The sequence below is a fragment of the Pteropus alecto genome, unplaced genomic scaffold (genome assembly GCF_000325575.1).
Source record: "Pteropus alecto unplaced genomic scaffold, ASM32557v1 scaffold106, whole genome shotgun sequence".
Classification (NCBI taxonomy): domain Eukaryota; kingdom Metazoa; phylum Chordata; class Mammalia; order Chiroptera; family Pteropodidae; genus Pteropus; species Pteropus alecto.
Genome location: NW_006442103.1, coordinates 75,362 through 88,016, shown reverse-complemented (window position 1 = coordinate 88,016; position 12,655 = coordinate 75,362). Strand labels below are relative to the sequence as shown.

The window sequence follows — 12,655 nt, the reverse complement described above, 5'->3', positions numbered from 1 at the left end:
CAGAATGGAGGCTGGTGACAAGTGCAGAAGCTGAAAGCCAGAGAGGAGAGTCAGACCAGGGAGGAAATGAGAGGCTGAGTTGGCAGTCCAAGGTTTAGGGAAGGAGCACGTTTTTAAAAAAATTGTTTTGTTGCAGGCAGTGACTAACCGGGAGGTTTGTCTGTTGGTAGAAGAAGGAAGTCAGAATAGAGGTGTTGTGGGGTAGGTTTGTTTAAAACAGAAATCAAAGACAGACTTTTCTGAGAGAAGAAATAACACCTGTAAATGAAATGCTGTTTCTGCAACTTCCATTGCTAGCAGTTCTCCTGCCAGGTGGTAACAATGAAGATGGTAAGAACTCTGGACACTGCCCAGTTGGGTGCAAGTGTGTGTGTGTGTGTTTGTGTGTGTGTGTGTGTGTGTGTGTGTGTACGCACACACGCGCGCGAATGTCAGCATAGTTCCATTCTGAGCATTCCTGACTCCAGGACTCTGCACTTCTGAAGTCTGTATACAAAGCGTGGGGCCCTGGGGGCAGGCAAATGTCTGCTGAGGTAACTATGGCTTCCCTTTCCTCCAGATTCTGAGTTTCCCTCTCTGGCAAGTTTCTTTCTCCATTCTCTCCTTTCTGATGCCTTTTTTTTTTCTTTCTCAATTTATCTGTTCTTTTGCAATAGTCTTCCAGGAGCAGATCTTCCAAATCATCTACACCTCATCTTTTTACAACCGTTCCTGGACACAAAGTTGGAGCTCGGGTTGGTTGGGAGACTTGCAGACTCATAGCTGGGAGAGCAACTCGGGCAGAATCATTTTCCTGAGGCCTTGGTCAAAGGGAAACTTCAGCAAGAAGGAGATAACAGAAGAGGAAGGATTTTTCCGCAGATTCCACATTGAATTGTATCACATACTTCACAACTATGCCAGCCAATGGAAGTTTGAATGTGAGTTCAATTCCCAAAATGGGGAGGTCAGATATGGGTGGGGTGTGTATGTCTCAATGATATTTTTACTCCAATTTCCTCCCCATTCAGTCTCTTCAGCAATCTCTGTCTATACATTTATTGTAACTCATTGCATTCCATTCACCCTAGATTATTTTAATCACAACTCCCTCATACTAAGTCTTTCCTTATTCTCTTGCCCTCACCATTTATCACCTTCTTCAAAAAAAATTTGCCCCCTCCCTCATGCCATTTTTTTTTTCTCCACAACCAACTACCACCAATTCTCCCTTTTCTGAAACTCTGATCAAGCTAAACTTTTTTCCATTGCCTCAACCTTCCGACTACTCCCTTATACTTCCTTCTTTTGCTTCCACTTGTTTAATTATTTTTACTCTTTCTTCCCTCTAATTCATAACCCTTCTTCTCCAGATCCCTTTGTGGTACAGATGGCAACAGGCTGTGAGCTGCACTCTGGGGAAGCCAAGGAAGGCTTTGTGTGGTTTGCTTATCAAGGATCAGAGCTCCTGAGCTTCCAGAATGATTCATGGTTGCCATCTCCAAAGGGTGGAACTAGAGCTCAGCAGGTGTGCAGACTATTTAATCAGTCTAAGGGTGGCAAGAAAATAACACATGAACGCCTCAGTGACACTTGTCCACGTTTTCTCTTGGGTCTACTTGATGCAGGGAAGGCAGATCTCCAGAGACAAGGTCAGTCCCATACCCTCCCTCCAAGAATTTTCTATTCCTTCTATTCTATACCTTCCCACCATTCCCTTCAAATTGAGGATAAAAAAGAGCAAAGAAGAAGAGGAATAATGGGTGATGGATTTTTAGAGTGGGAAAGATGTCTTTATCTAAACTGATGTGAAGCTGCAAACCTCCAATTTTGTGTTAGAGTTCTCATCTGAATATCTTTCCTGTTCTCTGCAGTAAGGCCAGAGGCTTGGCTGTCCATTGGCCTCAATCCTGGTTCTGACCATCGGATGCTAATTTGTCATGTCTCTGGCTTCTACCCAAAGCCGATTTGGGCTATGTGGATGCGAGGTGAGCAGGTACAACAAGGCACTCAGCGAAGGGATGTCTTGCCCAATGCTGATGGGACATGGTATCTCAGGATTTACTTGAATGTGGAAACCATTGAGACATCTGGCCTGTCTTGCCGAGTGAGACACAGCAGTCTAGGAGGCAAGGACATCATCCTCTACTTGGGTAAGGAGGAACTGGGGCCCAATTGGGAATGGGAGTAGGTGGTCCTCAAGCAGAGCAGGAGAGGCAAATGAAAAATTGGGGATTTATGGACTCGAGACCAAAAGGAGTGAACGTAATTAATTCAAGAAATAAAAGAGTTTAAAATTAGAGACCCCGCATATGTGGGAGAATTTTGAGAGTTAGGTGAATGATTCATCCCTGAAGAGGAATGAGAGAAGAAATAGGAAGAAAGGTGCATGGTGAAGTAGACAGTCAAACAAAAAAAGTAATACCAGGTAAATGTACTAAACAGGGAGTGGTTTTGAAATGACATCCTTTTATCTAGATAAACCCACAGAGCATCTCAAGTCCATGGGCTTGATTATCTTGGCAGTGATGGTGCTCCTGGTGCTTCTGGCAGGTCTTGCATTTTGGCTTAGGAAACGCTGGTGAGTGCTTTTTGTCCATCTTTCTTGCTCTGTTACCAACCTTTTACTCGTCTTCCTATTTTTTTTTCTTTCTGTCCTCAGTTCTCCTCTTCCCAGTCCTCTTACCTCTTTTTTAAATTAAATTAATTGGGGTGACATTGGTTAATAAAATTATATAGTTTTCAAGCACACAATTCTATAACATATCACATGTATATTGAATTGTGTGTTCACTTCCCAAAGTTAAATTTCCTTGTTACCATATATTTGACCTTGTTTACTCTTATCTATCTCCTCCCCGTTTCCCTCTGGTAATCATTAAACTATTGTCTGTGTTTACAAGTCTCTGTCTTGTTCATTTGTTGCTTTCAGTTTTATATCCCACATATGAGTAAAATCATATGATTCTCAGCTTCTCCTGTCTGACTGATTTCGCTTAGCGTGATAATCCCAAGATTCATTTATGTTGTCACAAATGGCAGTACTTCATCTTTCCTTATGTCTGAGTAACATTCCATTATATGTATGAACCACATCTTCTTTATCCAATTATCTATCAAAGGGCATTTCAGTTGTGTACATGTCTTGGCTATCATGAATAATGCTGTCATGAATATCAGGGTACATATATCTTTACAGATAATATATTTTCAATTTTGGGAAGTAGATACACAGAAGAGGGATTGCCGGGTCATATGGTAATTCTATTAATTTCTTTGAGGAACCTTCATACAGTAGTCTTCCATAGTGGCTATATCAATTTATATTCCCACCAGCAGTGTATGAGGTTTCCTTTTCCCCACAACATCTCCAATACTTGTTTGTTGATAATAGCCATTCTAACAGGTGTGAGGTGATATCTCATTGTGGTTTTGCTTTGCATTTCCCTAAGAATTAGTGAAGCTGAGCATCTTTTCATATTTCTGTTGATCGTTTGTATGTCTTCTAGAGAGAAATGTCTGTTGAGTTCTTCTGTCCATTTTTTAATTAGATTGTTTGTTTTACTCTTCAAATCTCACCTCCATCTCATGCAAATCTCACTTCCATCTCTGTTCTTATTAGGACACACTGTGACCCTCCTCTCACACTTACTCCCTCGGAATGAGATTCCAGTTGCTGAGGGACTCAGGACGCAGCGTGGTGATGATGTCCTTTCAACTCTTCTTGTATACTTTTGTTATTTTTTGTATGTTTATTCTTAATGATTAGTTGTTAATACAAGTTAAATGTAATTTTGCAGGAATTTTTTTTTTTTTGACCTGAAGTCTGAGATTTTAAAACTCATATTTTAACTCTGGATAAAATGAGATCATAGCAACATCTACATATTCAAAAATTAATGGATATTCAGCCTATTTCAGATGTCACTTCCTTCTGATGCACTTGTGGAAACAGTATCTGAACTATCGCACTTGCAGTGTACCTTGCTAAATCTTCTTTCTAGCCTTTGTTACAGCTATATATGTCCCTCTTACCTTTGTAATGTTAAGCTTCAAGAGAGCAAAGTTCATGTCTTTTTAATATGATATCATTGACAGAGTTTATTAAATGCATGTAATATTTTCTCATTAAAAACCTGTGTTGAATTTATGCCAAATATATAGTCTTTCCTTATTCTTTACCTTTCTGACAGGTTTGTAGTAGTTGAGACATTTCATGCTCTTTTTGTTAAAAGTCTTCACACTTTGTTACTTTCTTTGTGATTTCTCTGACCCCCTGAGGAAAAACAATTTAGCCTCCAACCATTGTTATGATTTAACTGTAGAGACCTAATGGTATTAAACTATTGCTCCAAGTATCTTACACAAAAGGAAGAAGGCAGAATATAGCCCTTGATCTTTAGTGTGGTTTAGGGACAAGCAGCAGAATTATCACCTTGGAGGTTGTTAAAAAATCTAGAATCTTGGACCTCACCTCAGTGTTACTGATTCATAATTTCACTTTAGCACAACCAGAGGGGATTCATAGGTGCATTAAAATTTGAGAAACTCTGATATAAGTGATGCCTGAGAGGTAGCAGTAATATGCCTGAGAGGTAGCAGTGTAAGTGTGCCACTGAAAGAAAAAGATGGTTAAGAGAAGAGAACTAGAGTGCTGGTAGTCAGGACTGAAGTGAGATCGAGGAGTACATACAGCACATTCTCTCTATTCATGGATGTTGTGTTAAAGACACTGTGAACATTGAGTTAGTGAATGTGGAGCCATTGCTTCTAGGAGAAATATAGGGTTAGGTTTCTGCGAGCCTCTGGTCAAAACATTTTTGTGAACTTATGAATACAGAACTGTTTTATGTGTGTTTCTGTTTAAAACATCTTATTTAAGGTATATATAATTTCAAATAATTTATTATACATAGTATTTTTTGTTGTAATAAAACACCGGCCAAGAAGTATGTGACATTTTCCTGACCCTGGGTAAAGTGACTGTAATTTTTTTTTCTTACTTTTAGCAACACAACTTTGCCCCTCCACTATGCTTTAATAAACAAATAAAAATAGTCGTCATATCATGAACTCAAAAATGTAGGTCCTTTTCAATTTTTAGCTTCCTCATAGCATTGTAGATGTTACTTTAGCACTTTCTGAGCAGCTCCACATACAGGTCAGCAAATTCCTCTTCTTTTTTTCTGGATTTACTACACTGTTGATTTATTAACACTGCACTCATAGCCTGAACAAAGTTTATCTACATATGCATTTTCTCTTAAGGGATATCACAGTCTTCTTGTTTATAGGAACACTAGACAGCTCTTCTGCACTCAGTGCTATTTAAACATCAAAATCACCAACAAAGAGCACAAAAATGTGAAATATGTGGCACTAAACAGACCTTAAAAGGGACACTTGTTCACAGTGTGAGAACTGAAACAAGAAAGCAGGGTATCATCTTCTTCAGCCTCAGAGGGAACATGTGAGGGGCTGACTCAAATTATGTGCCACTCTGCACAGGTCCATGAATGATGGTAAAAGCATTGTAAGTATTGATTTGGGGTTACGATGAAATTTTATCAGGTAGGTAAATTCACAAATACAGAATTTGTGGAGTGAAGATTGACACTTTCTGATGAATAAGCACAAATGGCAGTGTGAATTGAGATATCCATGACGAGAATTCAATTACTTTAGAATTCACTAGTTAATTCCACAAATAGTTCTTAAGCACTTGTTGAGCAGCAGGGACACATTGAGTATAAAGTAGTGGGAAGAGAAAGATCATCACTGACTTCTGAGCTTGAAAATTTTGCTATTCTAAACTGATTCCGTAGTTTACTGTTTTCATTGTTCGCTGTATCTACCTTAATTTCTTAGTATAGCAACTTATTTGGGTTAAACTAAGAGAGAGGACTTGTCTCCAATTTGTTTATGGAGTTGGGAGAGGAGGCTCAGGGCAGGGAGAACATCCAGGTGAATCTAGTGCAGGTAGTAGCAGCTGTATATGTAGAAATGTTTGCAAAATAAAGTTGAGATGGGGGGGGCGGAAAGTGAAAATTATGGGGTTGAGGAGAACAAACAGAGGGGCCACTGCAATCTTTCTGCCTGGATTAGATTGCTTGGTTACTTCTCTAGGTTCCAATCTACCTTATCAACCTTGCAAGCAGCCATGTGGTTTTTGGTTGGTTGACTACACTCTCATCGGTAGTTTTGGTCTCTGATCAGCCTAATGCACTTATGAGAAAGTATCTATGACAATGTGATAGACTAAAGGACAGACAAGTAACTTGCAATTTAAGCCAAATCATCATATAGATCCCACTATTCTTGCTTAGAGTGATGGTTCATGGCTAGGCATCTGCTCTAAGGTGGCAGTTTATGTGAAGTCTGTCTCTTGGGTTTGATGGTGGAGGAAAAGATGCTTTTTCTTCTCCTGGATGTTACAGTGTGGGGTATAAAGGTTGAAATAATTAAAGCTATTTTTTTCCAATACCAGAGAAGCAAACTGAGGATGAAATAATACATGCAAGAAGGCAGATAAATTGTATACTTGAAATTTGTTATGTTGGTAGATCTTAAGTTTTCTTACAACAAAAAAAGAAAAAAGGTAACTGTAAGGTGTTAAAAATATTAATTAGTTTGATGTGATCATTTCACAACATACATAAATCAAAACATTGAGACTTTAGATATATAAAATTTTCATTTGTCAATTATATCCCAATTAAGCTGAGAACAGCAAGAATGACATCAAAACACTTTTTAAAAATAAGTCAGAAAAAACAGACTCACGGAAGAGTCCAGATTAAACTCTAGCTAAAGCCTGAGTGATCCTGACTTCTCAGTTATGTTAGACCATAAATTCTCTTTATTGCTTCAGTAGCAAAGTGGGATTTTCTGTTGGTTGTGACTGAAACATCCTCTCTGATATACATGGACATCAGGACACTCTTGGCTAATTTCTACTCTTGAAACATTCCTCTTCATGTCCCTCCTTTTCTTCTATTCTTTAAAAGTGGGTTCTTGCTCTTTTGCTTTTTCCATAGTGTCTTCATTGTTAAATTCTTGCACTGTCTTGCTTTTTAACTGTGACATCTGAATCAATCCCTCTCCTGGACTCTTTTCGTATATTTGTAACAAACCACTCAAAGTGCTGGTTCTGCTGCTGGGTAAGTGAGTAACTTTGAAAAGGCTTCTTGATCTTCATTGTTTTCTTTGGTTAAATGAAGACAAAAATATATATTCTCAGGGTTTTCATAGATTTGAAAAGACAGTCTAGCACCAACATTTGATAAACCATAAAATATTGCTGCAATGACAGTTAAATAATCAAAATGCAAGACATTTTCCATGGAGTTCCTCTTGACACAATGTTTCTATCTTTCATTCCTTCCTTCCTTCCTTCCTTCCTTGATTCATAAATTCATTACATATTCAGCTTTTGCTATTTGCTTAATAAACATAGTAACTGAAATATATTCCAAAATATATGAGAAGCAGCTGTGTCTCCAGGTATTTAAACTACAATAAATAACGTCTTTTCCAATCTTGTTCATTTTTTTGATGGCTGTATTTAATCACCCAGAGTCAAACTTCAGAAACCTTTCAAGCCCTTCTTTCCCAGCTTTTCTGGTTACCAAGTTATTCTATATAATATCTTCGAAGATTATTTCTTCTTTTCACCATTGATGGACTTTATCAACCTCAACATAGAATAAATGTAGAGCTTTCTTGTCTCCTAAGACACATTCCTGTTGGTTTCTTAAATACTCTGTTTCAGCCGCAAAAGTCTGGGCACAAGTTCAGAGGATAGTAATTTCCACCACTGAGATTCTCCTCAAAAAAAAAAAAAAATCAAATGCGAGGCAGGTATGTAATTGAAATTACAAGAAAATATAAGCTGATGCATAAACTTCCTGAGATGCTCAATTGGAAGGAGTTGACCATATTGCCAGAATTAGTAGGCATACCAGGAAAGTGGATAAGTGAATGATGACAAAGCCACTCTATTTGTGAAAATATGTAAAGTGTTGGGTATTATGCCCCACTGTACCTGTGTTCCCCTTCCTGGTTATTTGATGTAAAAACAATTTGATCAAGTGGAAATACGTGATAATTTGAAATGTGAAATTGTGTTGAATAGTAAAAGTGTATAAATTAGTATTTAATGATTTTCTAATTTATTAATTAGATTTTAACTTTGTTCTTAACTTTTTAATGCCATAAAAAGATTATTTTTTGAAGAAAATCCAGGCAATGTGACCAGATGGCTATAGTCAGCTTTGAAATGACAGAAGGTTTAACACATCATTGCATCATCACATTTATAAATATTTGTTTACTTCTTATAAGGATTTAAGTATGAATTCTTTAATTACTCTTTTAATTAATTATTTTACTGGTTTCTGATGCTCTTTTTACAAAATCTTTTTCTTATTCACACTTCAGAGTACGTTTAACTGACCAAGTCCACAGCAGGCTGCACGTTTATAGGAAATTTCTCAGTTCTAGAAAGAAAGGTTAAAAGAGAACTTGTGACATTTTTTTTTTTAGGATCGCAATTCCAGTGAAAACCAAGAGGAAGGAAATTTCTTACCATAGACTTGGCCACATCTACACACAATTTGTTTCATCATAAGTGATAGCAAGCGATAAGGAGAAGTTTTAGTAAGATTAAAGGAAAAATCAATCTATATCATATGTTGTGAAAATTAGCATTAGCCATTCTCACTTTGAAATTCATTTTCTGTGGGACTTTAATTTGGGTTAGAAACGTTCATTGGTGAATGTGAAAATCGGTGCGGTTTATAAGTTTCAGAAATTGTTTATATGTGCTTTGTTCAATTTGCTGTGGTGATTTGAACATTCAGTACCTCACTATATAAAATGGGATGCAGACATGGACTATGAGCAAACTGTGTATCTATACTCACGCATTTCTGCTTTTGTTTAATTTTAAATATTCTGAGATTTTTAAACAATAGATGGAGGATTAGTTTTTGCAATCTTATTACTATACATTGTTCTTACATAGATGAGCACAGATGCTCTTTTTCTGGTTCATAAATGATTCTGAAGTGACCTTCATAGGGGATTTTACAGCTTTAAAAGCATTTATTTGTAAACAAGACAGACTGAAAACATGAGCTAAGAAGATTTTAATTGAGAAAGCTAGAAAAAAACAATAACAATTTAGAAAGTAGAAAGTTAATTTAAAAGCACTAAAAATAAAAATAAAAAGCAAAACAGTATATTTTAAACTAATTTAAATAAATAAATTTTAAAATAAGCAAAATAAAAATTGATAGAGCAAAAAGTGGCTTTGCTGATAGAGGCATTGTTCACCCCTCTTGCTACCACATCAAAGTTGTGATAGAAACAAGGAGAAAGCAGAGAAAAATTCACCTAGTATCTAAATGAACAGAAGCAATATACTAGGGAGAGAAATAAATAATCAATCTGCAATGGTAGGAGGTGTTAGAGGGTAGAAGACGTGAACCTGCCTGGTCTCCAGTGACCAAGTGGGACACAGGCTATGACAGCGGCAGCCTGCAACTACAGACACTTTGTCTACAAGCAGACTTTTGCGGTGATGAACCTGCTTGCTCTGAGCACTAGTGCTGGGTTGGTTGGCTGAATGAGGGGCACCAGGGACTTATAGAGGCACACTGAGTTGTCAGAGCAAGGGCCAGAGGTGAGGCTTTCTCTCTGGCAGAAGTGATGCAGATATCCATTGTTCCTCTGGTGAGCCTTACCCTGTCCAAGTGTGCTGACTCAGCGCCATGATAGCTGGGACTTCATCAAACTGGATAACAGAGGTTGCTCTGACCAGAGGATTTCCTGACCTTCACCTCCCCACAACTCCCTTATCACCCCATCCGAGCCACATCCAGTTGTGTCCTCAGTGAGTCAGGTGCTCCTTGCTGAGCAGCACCAAGACACACTAGTGGCAGCTGACTTTGGTTTCTGGCATGGTTTCTTGAGGCAACTATAAGCATTGCATTTATTGATTGCTAACTGAATCTTAACAGGTGGCTCTAAAGGGGCATAGGCTGAGGCTAAACTTGGCCTGCAGCTGAACCCCTGTCAGGACTGTGCCATTGGACACCTGCTACCCAACGTCACACTAATAAGACAGGGAGACTTAGGAGCTTTGCATAGTACATAGAAACAGACACCGAAAGATAGGCCAAATGAGAATCTAAAGACGCAGAAACCATATGAGAGAACAAAACAGAGATCCAGGAATAACGGAGTCAAGCAATCTAACAGATGCAGAGTTCAAAACACTGTTTATAATGAAGTGATGAGAAGTGTAGATGAACTCAGTGAGAACTTTAACAAAGAGATAAAAAACATAAAAATAGAAATGAGAATTATAAAAGGGAACCAGTCAGAAATGAAGAACACATTATCTAAGATGAAGAGAATATTAGAGGGAATAAACAGAGTGAAGAAAAAAGAGAATCGAATCACCAATATAGAGGAAGGGGAAGGCAAGGGAACTCAATTAGAACAGCAAGAAAAAATAAGCCAAGACCATAATAATAATTTAAAGAGCCTATGGGACACTATTAAGTGTAAAAATATCTGTGTCAAAGGGGTACTTGAAGGAAAACAAGATGTTGAGGAGCTATATGAAGAAATAATGTTGGAAAACTTTTCTCACTTGGTGAAGGAAATAGACAAACAACCCCAGAAGCTCAGTCTCAAAAAAGATGAACCCAAAGAGGCCCACACCAAGACGCATTATAATTAAAATGCTATTGGTTAAATACAAAGAGGGAATCTTAAAACCAGCGAGGGAAAAGCAGTTAGTTACCTATAAGGGAGCACCCATAATACTGACAGTTGATTTCTCAAAAGAAACTATGCAGGAAGGAAAGACATGGCACAAAATATTCAAATTAATGAAAACCCAGGATCTACAACCAAAAGTACTTTATCTAGCAAAACTAACATTTAGAGTCGAAGGATAGATAAAGAACTTCCGAGACAAAATAAGCTAAAGGAATTTATCAACACCCAGCCAGTACTACAGGAAATGTTGAAAAGACTTCTTTAAGAAGGAAAAACATGTATCAAGAACATGAATAAAGAATGATAACAACTACATTCCTATCAACAAGTACCTCAAATGGAAAAGAATTAACTGCTTCAACCAAAAGACAGGTGACTGAATGGATAAGAAAACAAGACTCCTACATATACTGCCTACAAGAGACTCACTTCAGATTAAAAGACACACAGAGACTAAAAGGAAGGGGATGAAAAACAATATTGCCTTAATGGACCTAGAGGGTATTGCGCTGAAAGAAATAGGTCAGGTAGAGTAAGACAAATATTGCACGATTTCATGTATATGTGGAATCTAAAGAACGAAATCAAAAACAACAACAACAATAAAACAACAAAGGAAACAAACTCATAGATAGTTGTGAGGGCTGCTAGACGGAAGCAGGTTTGGAGGGACAGCGAAAAAGGGCAAAGAGATTACGAACTACAAATGGATAGTTATAAAATAGACATGGAGATATAAAGCGTAGCATAAGAAAAATAGTTAATAATGATGTAATAAATATGTAAGGGAAAAAAGGGTACTAGATTTAGTAGGGGTGATCATTTGTGAATTACATAGATCACGAATCACTATGCTGTACAACTGAAACTAATATATTATTGTATGTCAACTATAATGGAAAAAACTCATTAAATTGTACAATGTAGATACAAGCAACTATCTATTATATTTCAATAAAGCCAGAAAATAAATGAAACAATTATTGATAAAAAATAAAATTTTTAAAGGTGACTGACAATACTAAAGGATGGCTTCTTGAGGAAACTAATAAAAATATAAAAAGCTCTCAGAACTAATTAAAAGAGTAATAAATATTAGAAAAGTAGACATTACAGATAAAGACATATATAGATTTAATTTTTTTTAATGCTATACATAATTTATATCAACACATTGAATACATAAAATTTTCTTTAAAAAATCCTAGAAAAGGGAGAAAATCTGAATAAGTAATTGTTAAGGAAAATGAATAAGTCATCAGGCTTCTTTCTAGTTGCACAAGGTCTTGGTCCAGACTACAGGAAGCAGTAAATAATCATATTTCATATACATTGTACCAGGTAGAGAAAAAATGGAAAAGTGTTTCTTTTAAAAAAATTTTTTTTATTACCTTTATTGAGACATTGGCTAACACAATTATATAATTTGCAGGTGTACATTATCATTTGACATCTGTATATTCTATTGTGTGTTTACCACCCAAAGTCCACTTTCCTTCAGCTACCACATATTTGATCCCGTTTACCCACTTCACCCTCCCCCTAAACCCTATATTTGACCTCCTTTATCGGGTGTACCTTCCCTCATCTACCCCACCCCACTAGTAACCACTAGACTATAGTCCTCTGGTAACCACTAGCCTATACTATAGTCCATGTCCATGAATCTCTGTTTGTCCTGCTCATTTGTTGCTTGGAGGTTTATATCCCATATATAAGTGATATCATGTGATTTTCAACTTTTTCTGTCTGGCTTATTTTGCTTAGCATGATTATCTCAAGGTCCATTCATGTTGTAGCAAGAGTAAGTATTTTATCTCTCATGTTGTTGCAAATGGCAGTATTTTATCTCTTCTAATGACGGAGTAATATTACATTGTATAAA

The 12,655-nt window shown here is 37.0% G+C and overlaps 1 protein-coding gene across 2 annotated transcripts in view; it reads left to right on the top strand.

Annotated features, from left to right (window-relative positions):
- LOC102893768 (T-cell surface glycoprotein CD1a) overlaps nt 1–4,136 on the top strand; it is an 85,441-nt gene extending 81,305 nt beyond the window's left edge. The window contains exons 4-8 of one of the 2 annotated variants that reach the window (XM_025052278.1): nt 657–920; nt 1,353–1,631; nt 1,854–2,132; nt 2,458–2,560; nt 3,602–4,136. In XM_025052278.1, the coding sequence (XP_024908046.1) occupies nt 657–920; nt 1,353–1,631; nt 1,854–2,132; nt 2,458–2,560; nt 3,602–3,644 (968 nt within the window). In that variant the 3' untranslated portion in view covers nt 3,645–4,136. Of the gene's footprint in view, nt 1–92; nt 331–656; nt 921–1,352; nt 1,632–1,853; nt 2,133–2,457; nt 2,565–3,601 lie in introns of those variants that run through there. The other variant, XM_025052279.1, reaches the window with a different exon arrangement.
- Nucleotides 4,137–12,655: the final 8,519 nt, after the last annotated feature.